Below are 18,094 nucleotides of genomic sequence, written 5' to 3' on the forward strand. Positions count from 1 at the left end.
ACAGGAGCCACAGGGCTTCTTTAAACTTAAAAATCAATCATGTCATTTCCTTGCTCCAAAGGTGCCATCACCTTCAAAATAATCCTGTCTCTCTTCACCCCAGCCCACAAAGCCCCACGTGGCTAGTTGCTGTGACCTCCTGTCCCCTCTTCCTGCATCTCCTCCTCACTCACCAAGCTCCAGCCACAGCCTCCTGGCTGCAATTTGAATGCTTCCAGATCATCCCACCTCAGGGCCTTGCCGTGCCCTCTGTCTAGAACATCCTTCTTCCACTTCTCCCCAAGGCCATAGCCTCCTCCTTCAGTCCCAGTCCCTTGACCTCCTGGCTAGCACTTGACCCGATCACTGTGTGTCTTCATTTTAATTCTCCTCAAAGCTCTTACCATTTATGGTAACTTCCTATTTGATAGTTCACAGGTTTGTTTCATCACAATAAGCTGAGTCAGTGCCCAGTGACCTTTCCCATGGGGCTAGGAGGAGGCGTACAGGGCAAGGTGTTTAGCACACAGTAGGTATACAATCAATACTGAAAGAAGGGAGGTAAGGAAGCGGATAGAGAACAACAGAATTGCTGTCTCAGCAGGAGAGGTGAGCCCGGTGAAGAGAGGGGAGGTGGGTGGTGGCTGGCGTGGGATTCAGAAGATGTCTTGCCAGAAGCAGGTGGGACCAGGCAGCCAGGAGCTGTTTCACCCCTGTGCCAATCTCTCTTGAGCCTGCCATCAGTCTTGGGAGAGGATGAGCTGGGGGCAATAGGGAGCCATGGAGGGTGTGTGAGCAGGGGAAGGATGATGTCAGACCTGCCTGATAGAAACTTTGATATCCCTTACTTTATCCATATCCTGTTTTCACTCCTGTGTATTTTCTTCTGGAAATGAGAATTTTATGGATAAATGTAGACTGATCTGTATTAAAACTTGTAAATCACTAAAAAAGAAAAAAAAGACCTCTAAGTCTTCACAAAACATTTTATTCCCTGAGGACCTACTCGCCATGCTCACTCTGACATCTGAGGTTCCCCTCGCCACTGCCCCAACGCCTGCGAAGCCTAAGTCTCAGGCACCTGTCTGATCCCAGGAGGGCTGGGGGTCAGGGGTTACCAGCTCACCTGGATCTCCTCAATCTGAAAGATACACTGGGGTGGGGGCCAGTCCTAGGTCCAGAGAGCTAAGGTCCCCCAAGTACTTGAATCTCCCTCTTTTCTGGGCACTGAGGTGAGTCTGTGCACATGCTCTGGCCCCAGTACTGTTCCCTGAATTCTTGGGGCACACATGTGTGGAGACTGGGTCCTGCCACGGACTACAGAAATTCTAAGCTCCGTAGCCTGAGACAGATAACTGCCCAGTGCTTCTACCATTTGAGCACTTGATGCCACAAGCAGGGAGGGGGCGGTCCTGTTCACAGCCCCTCTGGTGGCTCCTACCATCTGAGGGGTCCTAGACCTGGGAGGGAGGGAAAACAGAACCCCTCTTTCCCCAGCTGAAAAGTGCTTATCATTTCAGCTACACATGGACCCAGGAGTTCTCAATTGGCCTTGAACGTGGCCGGCACTCACTCACCATGGCAGGTTCACCACCAAGGAGAGGCTGGTCACTGCTTAGGGTCCAGCCCATGATCAAGGTCAGGGCTGGAAAGTGGGACATCGCCTGAAATGGAATGGACGCAGCAGCAGCAGCAGCAGCTGGGACCCTGGCAGAAGTGCGTCTGCCATTAGCTGCCAGGGAAAAAGACGACCCCTCCAGCTGAGAGTCTAGGGAGGATGATGGAACACAGCGTGGGTAGTACTAGGGGGCGGGGTTTGAAGGATGTGTAGGAATTTACCAGCCAGACAATTCACTCATCTAACCCTCCCTGGTGCTCTCCTAGGCCCCGCCCACTTAGGAGGACAAAGGTCTTAGCTTCCTGGGAGGAAGATGTTGCCCTTCTCATGGGGATGGAGACAAGAGCCTTGAGGCCTGGGGCCCTGACACCACCTCAGTAGATCTGTGTCCGCTTGCCACAGGTGAGGTTGGGCTGGCTCAGCGCATCCCACATAAGCAGCATCTCATAAGGCAAGAAGCGATGTACCAGCAGCAGCTCTCGGTAGAAGCAGGGGTCAAAGGAGGACAGGCGGCTGGAGGGGGCCTGAACGCCAGATGTGCGGATACCACTATGTGAAGCAGGCTGCAGGCCCTCCTGCTTCAGGCACATGCCCAGGAAGACATCATCAATGGGGAAGAGTTCGAGGGTGGGGGCAGCCCGGCGCAGGGCGGTGGCCGTGAAGCGGGACAACAGGAAGCCACCCCCCCCACAGTAGGGTGGGTAGTGTTCCTCCTTTGTCACCACCTTTGGCACATAGTACTTGCTCCAGGGAGACCGGATAGGGCCCACATCGTGGATCAGTTGTCCCACGAAGAGGTGGTGGTCGGGGTCATGGTCCTGCAGGTAGGAGACCATGTTGTCTGTGTGTGCAAAGACGTCATCATCTCCATTGAGCACGAAGCTGGCATTGGTGCACCGCGTCTCCTGCCACTGTAGGAAGAGCACCTGCAGGTGGGGTGGACAGGGTATGCAAGCATGATGCCTGGGATCATCAGTTTTGGGTCTCTGTTGGCCATCCCAGCCCAGTTAGACCAAGCAAGGCTAGCCCCACTCTGGGGTGGCCTTTGCAACTAATTGCCCCTCTATGCCTCGGTTTCCAATTTACTAGACAGGACTCATTGTAGGAACCGCTTCCAGGTGTTGGGGATCTACAGAGATGATGCTCCACAAAGCACCAAGAAGTGCTCAAAAATTGTTACATTTACATTTATTGCTATTCCTTCTGACTGCCTGGCCAAGCACTGCTGTTAAATAATTACTTATATGATTGTTATTTAACATCTACTTCCCCCACCAAATTCTGGGCTCCTCCTGCATGGGGGCTGTGTCTCTCCTCTGTGTCATCTTCCCAGGACTCAGGGTGGGGTCAACATTTCATAGGCACTGGATTCATATTTGTCAAGTTGACGTTATATCACATGCTTGTGTTTTGAGTTAAGAACAAGCCATGTTGGGAGGTGCTGAGCTCTCTGCTCACCTTGGCTTCATGACCTCTATAACTTTTGCTGCATGCAGAGCACTGTCCTCAGTGCCCACCCTATCTTGAATCCCTAATACAATTTTAGGAGGCAGGTGTGGTCCTCAACCCCTTTTACAGATGAGAAAGTAGAGGCTCTCCAGGGAAGGTGCCTTGAGCAAGGTTATACAACAGACAAGTTGTAACTCAAGGTCTTGAACCCAGACCTGTCTGTACTTACTATGAGCAGGAACCTGCACTGGCCCCTCAACTCTCGGCTCTACTCAGCTTGGCCCACTCCCACCTGGGTGGGTCCTTGGAGCCTTCACTTCCTCCTCTGTGAATGCACAGGATTCTCTACCTCTCATGGTTTCCTGTCCACCTACTGCACAGATCTGGGCCTCATGGGGAGACAGACCAGAACAAAGAAATAAAATGTCTGTTCAGTGCTCCCCTGCCCCCACCCCATTGCCAAAGTTATTTGAGCACTTGGCACTGGTTCAGGTGCCTTAGAAATAATCATCTCATGTAATCCACACAGCATCCTTCAGAGGTGGGTGGGTCAAACTAATATCCCCTTTCCCTGATGAGGAGACTGAGGCACAGAGACAAACAGCTAGTAAGAAGCAGAGCCTGGATTTGAATTCAGGTCATCAAGCCTTCGAGAACCAGGCTTGTAAGCTCCCACCACTCAGTCCCTTCTCCCTGCTCCTCCTAGAGGAAGAAGACTTCAGGTCACCATGAGGACAGTAGAGGGGACGGGGTGAGGTTGATGGGGGCTTCTGGTCCCCAGGGTCCCTAAGAGGAGGTGGTGGCAATTTGGGCAGGAAGCCTGGGTGGCCCCTATCAGGTTACCGCCCCCCACCCCGAGCCCACCTGCTTGAGCGTGAGGTTGAAGAATGAGTCATAGAAATCCCACTGCAGGATGTCACCATGGGTCTGCGCCTCTATGGCCAACAGCCGGTTGACCTTGCGGGCCTCCAGTGGGTTGGGGTCTGTGCCCACGAGGAAAATGCGGCGCAGCTGGACGCCGTGCACCTGGCGTTCGTGGCCCCACGTGCGCCGCACCAGCTCCCGGCGCTCGTAATTCCTGGGCGAGGACTTGATCACTAGCAGCAGGAAGACTGGCTGTGCACACTTGTCCGGCGGCACGTCCAGCAGCAGCTGGAAGTGGCGGCAGTGTTTGTACAGCAGGAAGTTGCGTATGTGCTGCGGCTGCCCCGCAAAGTCCTGCAGGGCCGCCATGGAGGTGTTGGCCAGGCAGGGGGCAGGTGGTGGGCGGGAGGGTGGCGAGGGCCAGACCAGAGCCATGGGGGTGACCGGCGGCGCAGACGGCGGCAGAGACAGTGGCTCCTTCAGGCCCAGGCAGGTGGGTGGTGACGTGTGCAGACTGAAGACGAGGAGGAGGATGAAGGCGCTCAGAGCCACAACCAGGCCCACCTCTACCCGCAGAGGCCGGAGATACCTCATCCTGGTCAGCGCAGGTTTGGGGTTGGTCTGCAGAGACCGCTGGGCAGCTCCTGCAGACAAACAGTCACTGAAGATGCCGGAAGCTGCCAGATGGGCCAAGCACTTTTCCTGAGCTATCTGGGACCCCAATACCTGGTGGCAGCTGTACAGTTGCTCTGGTTGGTAAAATATTGAAATTCATCCCCACAGATTACCCACCTGCACCTCCTCCAGGACCCCATATTGGCTCTGATGGTTGCCCAGGCCCTTCTGGGGTTCAATATTTACACAGAGAGCTGAGGCATGGTGATGCCTAGGTAAGCTCCCCAGATGCCATGTGCCTAGAATCCCTCCATCCAACCTGGTCTTCTTCCTGTCTGCCACCTCAGAGATGGCCCAGGAGCCTTCCTGAGGGAGACAGAGCACGCCCTTTTTAGCCATTGAGAGCTGCTGGCATCCTTCCAGCATCCCTTTTCTCCCGCCCCACCCACCCCCCCTCTGGGGGGTGGCGCTCTGAGCTTCTGGGATTCTGCTATAACCATCATTTATTCTTCCTGACTATTTTTAAGGGTCCTGTGAGCTGAGCATGAGCCCTGGCTCTTCACAGACCCCTCAGGCCCAGCATGTCTCAAAGATATCTTCCTTGGGAAACTCCTATTCATCCTTTAAAACCCATCTCAAATTACTGTCTCTGAGAAGCCCTCTTTGATCCCTCAGGAAGAGTCCTGTTTTCCTACTTGGCACCTCTAGCCCCACATCCCTCTCTGGCTCAGTCATGATTCCATGGGGGTATCTGAGTCTGACTTTTTCTTCCCAAGATTGAGGGCTTCTTGAGGATCCTGGCACTTTCCAGCATGAGACAGACACATGAGGGAAGCAGGGAGTGTGCAAATGAATTTATGAATAAAAGTACATTCATTAAGTTTCTCTCTGGCAAGCTCTTATTTATCCTTCAAAACCCTTCCTCTTAGAAGACTTCCTTTCCCATATCTAGGCAGAGCCCTTGGACTCCTGCCCAGATCCCTTTCACAGGTTTCCTTGGACTCCCTTAGTGTCCTTTTGTCTGGAAAAAGTGGTATCTGTGCTGTTTCCCAGCCTTAAATTTTAGGATCAATTTTCCAGTGCAGCATGAAAGTACCAGATTAGACCCAAGGCAGGACTTACCCATTCAGCAAACATTTATTGGCTTACCCCAGCGGGGTGCAGACTCTGGAGCCCAATTCCTGGATTTAAATCCTGACTCCATCACTCCCTGGTTGTGTGCCCTCCATACTCTGGGCCTCGGTTTCTTCAGCTTTAAAGGGGGCATCTGAACAATCCCCAACTCACTAGGTTGTGCAGATGTGAAGGGAGCTCCCAGCACCTAGTACCTAGTGGGCATTCGATGACTGTTTATTGAATGAATATGTGAACTTCAGCACTTACCTTAGATTGCCTCAGGGTGTCCGTGCTGGTCTGAGGTCTCCTTGTTCTCCCCGCTGGTATCTGAAACATGGTGGGGCAGTCAGTGGATTCTGGTAGGCCCCTCCAGCTCGAAGCAACCCCACCCAGCTATTGTCAGGGAAGAAGAAAAGAGTAGCTTCCCATTTCAGCAAACTAGTGCTGCTGTTGGGGACGGGGCCTCCTTTGCTGATCCATGAGGCCATTTCCCCATCACTGTTTCTGCACACTGCTTGGCCAAGGCCTCCCCAGTTAGGCATCTCCAGGAAGCAGGGCTCAGATCCCACTCTACAAGTTCTGCTGTGTGAACTTGGGAAAGAAGCTTGACCTCTCTGAGCTTCAAAGTAAACTGAGAAGTAAGTCTATGTAAGAGTACTGTTGGGATTTTAACCTCAAACATACTAGGCATGGTCCTGCCTCAGGATCTTTGCACAGGTTGTCTCCTCTGCCTGCTTTCCCATATTTCCACACAACTCCCTCCTTCATCTGCATCCTGTCTTTGTTCAAATATCCCCTTCTCAGGGAGACCTCCTCAGGATACACCATCTCACTGGCAGCCCTGATCTCCAATCTTAGCCCACTTTTTCTTTCTTCCACAGCACTTTTCACCTCCTAAAATACATGATAGAACTTAAAAAATGGACTGTTTCTCATCCAACTTCCCCACCAGAACACGAGCTCCATGCAGTTATCTCCAGCCCCCAGAACTGTGCTTGGAGCAAAGTAGGTGCTCAATATATGCGTTGAATGAATGAATGAATGAATGAATGCTGGAATATCACAGCATCTGAAAAACTACTGACTCTCAGAATGAATTTATACACTCATTCATTCAAGTCAATATTTATTGAGCTTCTGAGTGCCAGACACCTCCTGGGAGCTGGGGACACAGTGGCACACCGGCACGGGATACCTAAATGTCTCTGTCATGTTGGAACCCACACTCTTGAGGGGGAACAGACACTAAATGAAAATCTCAATGAAATGATGGGAGGAAACAAGGTCTGGTGGCAGGTGTGGATTTTGATGTCTGGTTGACATATTAAGCTGGGATACGAGTGGCATTGAGAAGCCACCATGGCTGAGGTCCAGGGAAAAGATCCCAGGTGGGGGAAAGAGCAGATGCAAAGGCCCTGAAGTGGGACTGAGCTGGTGGAGCCTGAGCAGCTGGGGACCCTGCCTGCAGGCAGCACGGAGCCTTTCTTGTTGCTGTGGCGTCCCTGGCTGCCAGCCTGGTGGGGGTGGACACTTTCTGGAGGACTAAGAGACGCAAAAAGGCAAATCACAATCTTGAGAGGAGACCGAACTGACAAATGTGATGCAGGGATGAACAGACTCCTAGAAGGACATTTTCCTGAAGAGGGGCCCGAGTCCAGGGTGGACCACAAGAAGGCACATTCCCAGGCAAACCTGGCAGATCCTTGAGCTCTAAGGTTGGGAAAGAACTCATGAGCTGCCACAGAAAGACCAAGTCACCAAAAAGGAAATCAGATTAGAAGTGTCACAGGTGACACTCGTGGCCAGAGACCCACAGATGCTGGAAGGCAAGAGTGTTCCTGGCACCCCAACTCCTGGCCAAGGGACACTCTCATTAAGATCCTGTGAAAATTTAAGGGGAGGATATAGCTCAGTGGTGGTGTGCACAGTTAGCATGCATGAGGTCCTGGGTTCAATCCCCAGTACCTCCATTAAAATGAATAAATAAACCTAATTACCCACCTCCCAGAAGTAAACAAATAAGTAAAAAATTTAAAACGTTAAAAAATAAGTTTAAAAAGTGAAACCTTTAAAAAAAAAGTACTTTGCAAAAAAGAAAAGAATTTGTGAAAATTTAGAGGGTGATTCACCCCCAACCCCCTCTGAAGTTAAGGGTCTGAATCAGTTTTCAGTCAGGAGTTATTCTGCTCCCAAGGGATAGCAGTGTCTGCAGACATTTTTGGCTGTACATGATTTGGGCAGAGTGGAGATATGGGACTGCTAATGGCAGCATCGAGTGTGTGGAGGCCAGGGATGCAGCTTAAATTAACATCCTAAATGTCACAGGATAACCCCACCACAGAGGATGACCCAGCCCCAAATGCTACATTGTCAAGATTGAGAAATCCTGGTTTAAACAAATACAGAAACCGGAATAGAGAACTCAGAAGGAGGAAGGATCAGAAGAAGAAGATCAGGGACTGAACAAAGAAGCTTGATACAGGTTTAGATAAATTCATCCTATGGAGCATTTATGAGATTTATTATTGTTTATTTCTATATTACTTCTCTATTTAGGAAACATTTATTAAATAATAGGACATCAAAGCTAAATGGCCAAGGATCAGTTTGCTGGGAATGTGTTTGTTAGTTCCAAACAAGAGCTCCAAAACAAAGCTATCTCAGCAAACAGGAAATTTACAACCCAGCCCAACCTGGGCACTGGGGAGGAAGACGGTGTGAGAAGAGGTAAAATGACTAACCAGCTCATATTACTAAAATCAGGGTGTCTGGGGTGGCCATTTGGTCTTAAATAATTCCATTAATGCCTGCTCTTTTCCTTGCATTTTCCTTCTTGTTTATTTGTAAGAACTCTTTGCATATGGAATGCCTGCTCTTTGTTGGCTACCTGCATTCCTGACTTCTTGCCAGGGCTCTGGTTTCTCTAAATGGAAGGATCTCACAGCAACTCCACCCTCCCAGCCCCCATGAGGTTCCTGACTGGGGTCTGAGAGCTTAAATATTGGGAGGCAGGGTGGTGATGGAAGCTCACTTCTCCCCCATCTACCAGACTTCTATGAAAGCATCCAAGATCCCTTTCCCTTTTCTATCCACCAAGGCCCCTGCTAACTCAGGGCCCCTTAAAACTTCAAGCAGGAAATTTCCCCAAACTCACAAGATCCCACAACCACACTAGTATAAGAAAGAATCTTTGGGTCCCACTTTCAGCCAGGCTGAGAGAACTGGGGATTCACTGGTCCGGGAAACCTTGCTGGGTGCCTCAGAGGGCTGCACCCCAGGTAGTCACCAACCTCTCCTTACAGGCCTTACCGTCTGAAGGGACTGGGACCCCATGCCTACTGTGGGAGAGGCTGGGGCTTAAGCGCTTGGCTTCGCCAGGGAGGGGATGCCTCTTGGCATTACTTCCTCCAAGCAACTGTGCAGCAACTCTGAGGCCTTTGCTGGTGGAGCTGGGTGGTTGATGAGAAGTTCTTCTTAGGCCTGCTTCTGATTCCCTGACCCCCACCCAAGATTCTGCCCTCTCCCTTCCCTAGTTCTCATTGTAAAATGGAACTACTGGGCTTGTGTAAGTCCAAATAGCTGCTCACTCTGAAGTTTGCAGAGTCTGAATAACTCTGGGGGAATCTCCACCTCCATTTTACAGATGAGGAGGTAGAGTTCAGAGAGTGGTCCCCAAAGTGACCGAGAGGCTGTCTCTCATTACCATAGAAACCCACATTGTCTCCAAATCCTTCAACCTGGAGAAGCGTCTCAGCGGCTCTTATCCCAAAACACACATATGAAAACTTTTCACTCATTCACTCAATCATTCAATCATTCATTCAACAAACAGGTTCTGGAGAAACTGAGAAGCCTCAATCCTGAGCCTGGCCCCCTAGAAGCCCTCAGTCTGGGGGAGACAAATCCAGACACCTGTGTGATCAGGGCTAGGCCAGAAGAAGACACAAGGATATTGAAGCTGAGGCTTTGAAGAATGCATATGAGTTTACCAAGGGGAGTTCAGGTAGAGAAGAGAGCAAATACAAAAGCAAGGAAGGGGAGTGGAAAGCAAGAGAGAGAAAGAAAACAAAGCCTATCCAAGGAATTGTGTGTAGTTTATTTTGCTGAAAAGCAGAATTTGGAGAGGGAGTGAGTTCTGAGGCTAGGGGGGTGGGGCCAGGCACTGTAAAGGCCTTGAACGCCAGACTGAGAAGTGGGGCTGTTTTCTGGGGGAAAGAGGGAGCCATGAAGGGTGTGGGAGCAGGGAGTAGAGAAGTCAGATTCCTTGTCGAATGTTCTGTCTTTGCTCTGAGTTAACCTTGGTGGGTTACTTCTCCTTGAGAGTCTGTTTCCTCTCAAGACGTGGAAGTGCTGAGAACACTCCCCTCCCTGCACACACACTCAATGGGTCACTTCTGACTGAGCAACAAAGGGTTTGTCATGCACTGACTATGCAGCGACAACCTTGGTGACCTTAACTCATTATCCTTTGGTGCCATCAGAGCCCCCACTTACAGAAAAGAATATTGAGGTTCAGCATAAAGCAGGATTGGAACCCCAAACTCCAATGGGTGGGGTCTGTCCACCCCCTAGTTTTCCACGATACAGAGTTGCGGGAGATTCCCCACCTGGACATCAGAGCCTTCCAGAATCTGCCACAAGGAACCATACACTAAACATCTGATGAAGGACAGAGAACCCCAGGGCCCAGGCTGGCCATCACTGCCCTGCTGGGCCATCCTGGGGTGAGGTGGGGTGGGGGAGATTGGTGAGTAAATCTACAAACATGCACGAATCCAACTGTTTAACCTGTTGCACTGACTCATGGGTCATAGAGTATTTACTGAGCACTTACTGGGGATGCAGCCATGGCCAAACCAGCCCCTCCCTTATGATAGTAATACATGATGTAATGATTAGTTTAGTAGCAACTGTGATAAATGCTGTTGAAGAAGGAGAGATCTGTGGCAGAGGAGGGACCTGACTGGCCTGGGGACATCCTGAAGGATGACAGGAAGTCACCTGAGCAGAGTCTTGGGGGAAGGGCGTCCTAGGCAGAGGGCACACTAAGTGCAAAGGCCCTAAGGCGGGTATTGAAGGGAGAGGAGGTGGTGTGGCTGGAGCAGAGGAAGAGGAGAGAGATGATGCCAGGGTTGCCAGATGATGCCAGGGAGAGGATTGGGAAATGGGGCAGACCATGAATAAGCTCTTATGTTGCAGGTGAGGAGCAATAAGGAGCTATGGAGAGTGTGTGAGCAGGGACAAGATTGATTTACGCTTTTTTTATTTTCAATTTTTTGGTTTGTTTTCAGGGGAGGGGATAATTAAGTTTATTTATTCATTTATTTTAATAGAGGTACTGGGGATTGAACCCAGGACCTCATGCATGCTAGGCATGCACTCTACCACTGAGCTATACCCTCCCTGACCCCTGATTTATGCTTTTAAGAAGTCCTCTGTGGTCATGGAAGGGGAAAGGATAATCAAGGCAGGAGTAGGGGCCAGGGCAGCGATAGGCAGAAGAATTTCGGGGCCTGGATAGGAGCTGGCTAGCGAAGGGCAGGAACATGGGTGAGTTCAGCAAATAGGTTGAAGGAAGTCATCCATGTTTACAGCCTGGATGTGGGGGATGGAGTAGGATGGACCAGGGAGAACAGAATGTGAGATGTCACTGAGCCTTTCACATGGGGACGTTATGGGGTAGCAAGTGACCTAACTGTGGTGTCTGGGTCTGGCAGGTAAACCAGGAAGGCCCATCAGGCATTTGATGGACGAGCACATCCATATATCGCTTGCACCTGGCAGGGCTTCCTCTGCATTCCTCCTTACCGACCATAGTGCCACTATGTCATAGCAGTGACATCTGGGCTGACTCTCAGGGCCCCTCACCCTGCACCCTGCAATACCAGCCAATCCTGTTCCGGGCTGTTTGCCCTCCATGCACTGTTGCAATTTCATTACTCAGTGCCTGTTTCCTCCAGTACACACAACAAAGCCACTTGTTTTCATTGGCTAAGACTGAAGAGCCTCCCCCTGGGGTTTGCTCAACTTCCTTCTCCCCCAGCCTCAATGACCTCTGCCCCCTCTTCTCCACTCCAGTCACACCAGCCTCTTCACAGGTACTTTAAACCCCCAGGCTCAGCCCTGCCACAGGGCCTTTGCACCTGCCATTCCATCCACCTGGGATGCCTTTCCCTCCTGCTCCTCCCTCTGGTTTTCCTTGATCATCAGGCCTCATCTCCTTAGAGGCCCCAATCTCACAGCTAAAACACCCCACCCAGGCTCTGCTATCCTCTGCTACTCCTACCACCATTGGACAAATCTCACTTCTCTCCTGTCCATCTTCCCCACCAGCCTAGAGCCCCAGAGGCGGGGCCCAGCGTCTTGTCCCCGACAGCTGTGTGGCCAGGTGACACTCACTGCTGTTTATTGCACAAGGGGAAAATGCTAATAATGACTCACATATTGGCTATTTCCTTATGCCTCACATCAGCGGCCACTGTTCCCTACCTGGAACCTTGTGGGCCTTGGAGGATGACGGTGATTCAGTCCTGATAAGGCAGCAAGCACATCCGTGGAGCCAAGAGGCATAGAATATTCTTGGTTCCACATATCCCTAATGTGCTAAAGAGCCAGATATTCACAGCACTGAAATATTCATGATGCATTTAATGAGCAAGAAGCGCTAAATGTTAGTGAAGTGCTAAATATTAATGATCTGCTAAATATGCAGGAGGTATTCAGTATTTATAATGTATGAAATAGTTGTAAGGCAACAATTAATAGTTGCAAGGCACATCTGTGATGCATGAATGAATGTTAACATTATCATGATGAATGTGATATGAACAAGCCACTAAACAGCCCTGAAGCATCAATAGACATGGTCACTGAATATTCATGATTTATTGCATATACACACATTACTAAACATTAATACATCATTGAATATTAATGAGACACTAGATGTACAGAAGGGGCTGACCACTTAGCAGAATTAATAAGGGACCCTGCCTGCTGGTGACAGTGCTCTGGTCCCCCATCCTCTACCTACAGCCCCAAGGGACAGCCAAGGCCTGGTAAGGCCCCAGGCATGTATGGCTCCAGGCATCTCTGTCCTCCTCATCTTGTTCTTGTCACTGTCCCTTGGGAGGCCAGGAAGGCACAGAGGCTGAGACACATGGGGAAGTGAGACTGTCACACAGTCCAGATGGCAAGGCTCCGCCTGCTAGCACCCTTGGGGCCTGGACCAGAACCCCGCTACTGCCCTGCACTAGTCCACACACAGTGGGAGCCCACCTGACACTGACTTGGAAGCCTCTGTCACATGATTCCCCATGTGACACCCTCAATTTCCAGATGAGGAAACTGAGGCTTGGAGAGGGTGAATCCTGGGTCCCTCTCCAGGCCTGTCAGACACACACCCACCTCCCCATCTCCCAACCACAGCCTCGGGGACCCACACGCCTGGGTGCCCCACAACCAGCCCAGCCGCTGGAACTCAGTTTCCGAATTCAGAAAATGAGAGCTCATTCCCCACTTCACCCTGCAGCCTTCAGGACAGAGAGAGATGATGGCCTGGGGGAAGGAAATCCTGGCTGCTGACCATCCGCCAACTCAGGGCAGGTAGCTGGGCTCCTATCCCCTCGCCTCAGCATTCTCGTCTGCAAAGCCGGCTGGTGTCAGCTGCTCACGGTTCACCGCCCCCCTGGTGCTAGATATCAGCTCCACTGCAGTCTTCAGTGCTCCTCCATGCCTCACCTACACTCAGCTGGGCTGTGGATGGGGATGGGGGCACGGAATATTCTGGGGCTGCCAAAAAGCAAGGCGAGGGGTAGGGGGTGACAGGAGAACCTCATTTGTGTGCATAATGGCCCAAGCCCTTGGAAAGGCTAGAGGACCATGCGGTGGCCTCCTCTCCAAGTCACAGATGTATGAAGCACCGCCAATGACGACCAGCAGTTACTGTTAACCACTCGCACACCTGCAACTGCTATGCGCTGAGCGTCTGGTTTGTGCCATGCCTTGATCTAGGTTCTGGGCACCCAGCCAAGATGATAGAGGGAAACCACAGTGGAGCTGATGGGCTCGTGCAGGACAGAGGCAGCAAATAAGCCAGTTTTCACCAGAGAAGGGCAAGTTCTGGGGTTGGAGATTCAACGACAAGGGAGAGTCGAGAGAGTGTGAACCACTGGCCTGCGGACGAGCCCCTGTGACTCTTACTGAGCCTCTCAAGGAGGCCCCCGGGTCCAGTTCCCAGGTGGGAAAGGTAGGCACAGGGAGGGAGCCCACCTACCAGGGAACAGGTGGCTGGGATTTGAGCCCTGAGCAGCTGGACTGGAGAGTGATCCCTCACCAGTTCACACCGGCTTGCCCCTTTTTATGAGGAGCATGAGGTACGTACGTAAACAGGGAAAGAAAAGAAGGAAAAGTCCAATAAAGATAATTTCTTAGAAGGGCTTATTATCGGCTGACCCTCCTTTAGTAAAACGATGTGTGCAAAAAGATTTTATGCAAACATACACCCAACATTTGCTTCAGTGAACCCCTGGGCGTGGAAGAAGTGTTGGGGGTGGGGGAAGGGTAACACACTCCTTTTAGACCCTCAAGTCCTCAGTTTCCAGGTCCCAGGGCTCGTACTGGATGACTCACTGGATGAGCCGAGCTTTCCCCACTGCAGAAACTTCCGAGGTCTGGGATGGGTCCAGGAAGGGATCTAGGGCTGGACATAGACCCCTGATTAAATGCCAGCCTGGCCACAGCTGAGCCTCAAAGGGCATCTCTTTCCTAGATGGGGAAATGAAGGCCGGGGGAGGCAGGCTGTGCATCACAGTTCAGCCTTGGACTCTTCCCGTGATCCTGGGCTGACTCAGGAAATTGGACCTCTGGGAAGCTCCTGGAGGACACCCATAACTTCAGCCTGGTCAGGCCTTGTACCACATTATTTTCTCTCATGCAAAGAGAAACCTCACTAATGACACCCAACGAGTCATGTAATCAAGATTAGAGTTAACACACCAGGTCATGTACAACCTTTCTACTAAGAGCTTACTTACACTCCACACTTGCAGAAACTGAGAGGTAGGGCTGTTTGCCTCATTGTTATGGCTAGGTAAACAGGCACACAGAGGCCAAGGAACTCATTCAAGAAAGGTCAAGTGGGAGCCCAATTCCTGCCTTTAACTACCCCCTTGGTGGGACCCCCTTCAGTTCGCCATGTTGGTAGTGAATTACCCATCATGGGGGTGGGCAATCAAGTGGAGCCAGACTCCCATCAGGCAGAGGGACCACAACGGGCATCCTTCCTGGCTCATAAGGAGTAGCGGGCAAGTTGTTGCCCACTCTGGGCCTCAGAGGCCAGTAGCAGGAAAAGATGATACTCGGTGATGGGTCCCTGGGCCAAGCCAGCTTGTCTAGAAATTCCTCAGGCTCTGGTCTGGAGCAGAGAAGGTTCAAGGTCCCTCCTTGGTTCCCCCACACCCACAGTACCTTGCAGGAATCAATCTCCTCACCCTGGGTGTGAGGGAGAGGGAAAGGGAGGGTGTCCAGTCTGGGCTGGGCAAACATGAGCTGTCACCTAGGCAGCTAAGAGAGGGAGGCCCAGTGACTTGACGCAGCGGCCACACCTCTTCCTCTGAATTCTTCAGCCTGGTGTGGTGGTCACCTTGGGAACTGACAGGGCAGCCAGAAGTGGTGGCACCCTATTTAAAAAAACAACTTTTTTTTAAGGAAAAATGAGGTGAGGGATATAGCTCAGTTGGTAGAGTGCATGGTAGCATGCACAAGGTACTTGGTTCGATCCCCAGTACCTCCATTAAAAAGAAAAGAAGTGGTGGTCCCAGGGTCAGCCTCAAAACCAGAGAACTCCCTCTAGGCCCTCAATCCCAGATCTGAGTGACAGGAGGCCCTGCCTGGGGCAAGGGCAGGGAAGGGGAGAGGAAGTGGGTCCTCAATTTTCCCATCTGCAAAGTGGCCATGAAAAAACAAATCTGACTCAGAGGGAAAGTTGGTCCAGAACCTGGGAAGGTGGCTAATGATGTAATTGTAATAATAATTATTATTAATATAATTAAGGTGATGGCAGACATTCTGTGGGCCCAAGTGAGTGAACGTCTGACATTTCACTTTCATCACAATTCCATACCATGAAGTCCATTTGACACATAACAAAACTGAAGCTCAGAGACCTAAAGCCACTTGCTTGAGGTTCCCCAGGGGCCAGAAGTGTCCCATCATAAAAGCTTTCACTGGCTAACACCTCAGACATTCTCACAAAAGCCAAGTCATTGTCCTCCCTCACAGAGGGGAAACTGAGGTGCATTCAGAGACCAGGAGCAACCAGAAGCAAGCCACACAGCCAGGCAATGGCTGAGCAGGAATCAGAATCCCAGGGGAATCCGTGAGCTGGGGTCCCCAGGCCAGACCCTGGCCCAGCCCCTGGCAGGGCTGGGGGTCAGCGGTGGTCCCCTCAAGAAACAATAATAAACCCAACCTGAGAACCCGGCTGCTGTTCCCAGACTCTGCCAATCGGCGCGCTAACAATCTCAAAGAGAACAGTAACAGTAATGGCCGGTGCAGACCAAGTGCCCGCCGCTCCTCAGTTCAGATCCCACCCTATCCTGGGAGAAGGGAGGGAGGCGGGGGTCCAGGGTCCTTCACTGTGTCCACGGCTGCAACGGGACAGTGCCCGGGATCAGAGATGCCACAGCCCCAGATGGCCTCGGTCTCCTCCCATTACCCAGGCGTGAGTGACCGAGCGCACCTTGGGATGCTGGCGACTACTATTACCGACAGGTGAGGGCGACGGAGTTACTGAGACCAGGGGCTCCAGGATCTCCCGGCCTCTTCAGGGTAAACGCGGCGGAGACCCGACCCAAGGGACCTACCAAGGCTTCGCTAGAGCCCCGACTCCCCCACCCCACAACAGGGTTCCGCCAGATCCTCACGGGCTCCCAGTACTCACCCTCAGGCAATTTTCCAGCCTTTGACCCCTTATACCTAACTCCTCTTGGCTCGCGAGCAGGAGGAAGAGTTTCACCTGAGCTCGAGCCCCCGCCCTTCCCGGCTTTGCTTCTTCCGCCCGCCCGCGTTCCCTCCCTCCCGCCGGGCCCCCGACTCGCCGCTGTGCCGAGTTTCTCGGGCTCTCCCGCCGGCCCCTCCCTTCTTCCTTCCCCGGCCCCGCCCCTTCCCCCTCGGGCCAGGTCGCGCCCCAGCGGACCGCTTCCACCCTCCCCTGCCTTTGTCCGGGCTCAGAACCACACCCGGGTCCCGCCCACTCTAGAGAGTGAGCTCCCCGCGGCTAGAGGTGTGCAAGTATCTCCTTCCTAACCCTGGCCCAGGGCCCCGTGCAGGGTTGGTCCAACGTGCGTTCCATGAAGACTGACAAGTTGGGCAGGGAGGCAGGTTGAACCCAGGGGCTCTTCAGGTCTTCAGGGAGTTCGAATATTCCAGAACCTGAAAATCTGTGCAGAGCCCCCAGAAATCCGAATGCCGTGAGCTGGCATTCGGAAAGTTGCAAGTCAGATTTGAAGATTGTTGGGGTTGGGGTTGGTGAAGATTCGAACCCGGTCAGGTCCGGGCTGCGTCTGAGTCTCTAGAAGTTTCTAGTTTTAACATGTTAGGGTCCGGAGCTCTGGGGTGGGCCGGGAGAGCCAGGTCCACAGGTGTGAGCCAAGTAATTGTTCAAGCCATGCCGTGCTTCCTCCCCCATCCCAATTTCTTCCCAAGGAGGAAAAGGGGCAGAACCTGGCTGTGCTTCAGTTTCCTCTTCTGCAAAGTGAAAGAATGAAGCCCCTGGCTTCTCTGGTTGGCAGAGATCTGGGGAGCAAGTTCAACTCTGAGTGTGTTTAAAGGGCAAAGACATTAAATGTCTGCATCAAATGGGGGCCCTCAGGCCTGAGAGGCGCTGTGCAGACGTCCGTGAACTTTGGAGTCCACTGAGGTCTTCTGGGTTTTAAGTTCCTCTTTTCCCCCCCGGGGCCCCCTAGGGTTTCCTGAGTTATGGGTCTCCCAAAGGAGCGGCAATCAAACGCTGTATCTGGTTGCTATGGCCCCACCCATTGGGTTGGCTTCAGGAAAGGGCCACTTCCTGTGTCACTACCCCTCTTCCCACAAAAGTGAGCAGGCCCTAATCCCGAGCTCAGGGTGGAGGAAGCATCTGGGGGACACTGGATGGCCCTGCTTGCAATGTGGAAACTGAGGTCCAATGGGTCAAAATTTCCAATCTCCAGAGTGACTCAAAGAGCTTCCAGGACAGATTTTGGAGATCAAGGGCCTGGGATCAATCCAGACTAGAATTCTATGACCCAGGAATTCCACTCCTAGGTATCTGCTCAAAAGAATTGAAGATAGGTGTTCAAACAAATCCTTGTACACCATATTCCCCAGCAGTGCTAGTCGCAATCACCAAAAGGTGGAAACAACCCAGAGGTCCATCAGCAGATGAGTGGATGAACAAAATGTGGTCCATCCCGA

General features: G+C 51.9%; 1 protein-coding gene across 1 annotated transcript; it reads right to left on the reverse strand.

Annotated features, from left to right (window-relative positions):
* Positions 1-1,959: 1,959 nt before the first annotated feature.
* On the reverse strand, positions 1,960-16,745 carry B3GNT3 (UDP-GlcNAc:betaGal beta-1,3-N-acetylglucosaminyltransferase 3). Its single transcript, XM_006199069.4, has 4 exons — positions 16,584-16,745; positions 5,909-5,968; positions 3,911-4,554; positions 1,960-2,523 (listed from the first exon to the last, which is right to left on the reverse strand). Exons 3-4 carry the CDS (start codon positions 4,502-4,504, stop codon positions 1,972-1,974), a joined length of 1,146 nt encoding a protein of 381 aa, XP_006199131.2. The 5' UTR covers positions 4,505-4,554; positions 5,909-5,968; positions 16,584-16,745; the 3' UTR covers positions 1,960-1,971.
* Positions 16,746-18,094: the final 1,349 nt, after the last annotated feature.

The sequence above is a fragment of the Vicugna pacos genome, chromosome 22 (genome assembly GCF_048564905.1).
Source record: "Vicugna pacos chromosome 22, VicPac4, whole genome shotgun sequence".
NCBI classification, from domain to species: domain Eukaryota; kingdom Metazoa; phylum Chordata; class Mammalia; order Artiodactyla; family Camelidae; genus Vicugna; species Vicugna pacos.

What these genes read in the sequence shown, in the direction of transcription:
- B3GNT3 (XM_006199069.4), bottom strand. Translation starts at nt 4,504, where the DNA reads ATGAGGTATCTCCGGCCTCTGCGGGTAGAGGTGGGCCTGGTTGTGGCT. An exon ending in TCAACCTCACGCTCAAGCAG is followed by an intron (nt 2,524 to 3,910) that starts GTGGGCTCGGGG and finishes CCCCACCTGCAG; the next exon opens with GTGCTCTTCCTACAGTGGCA.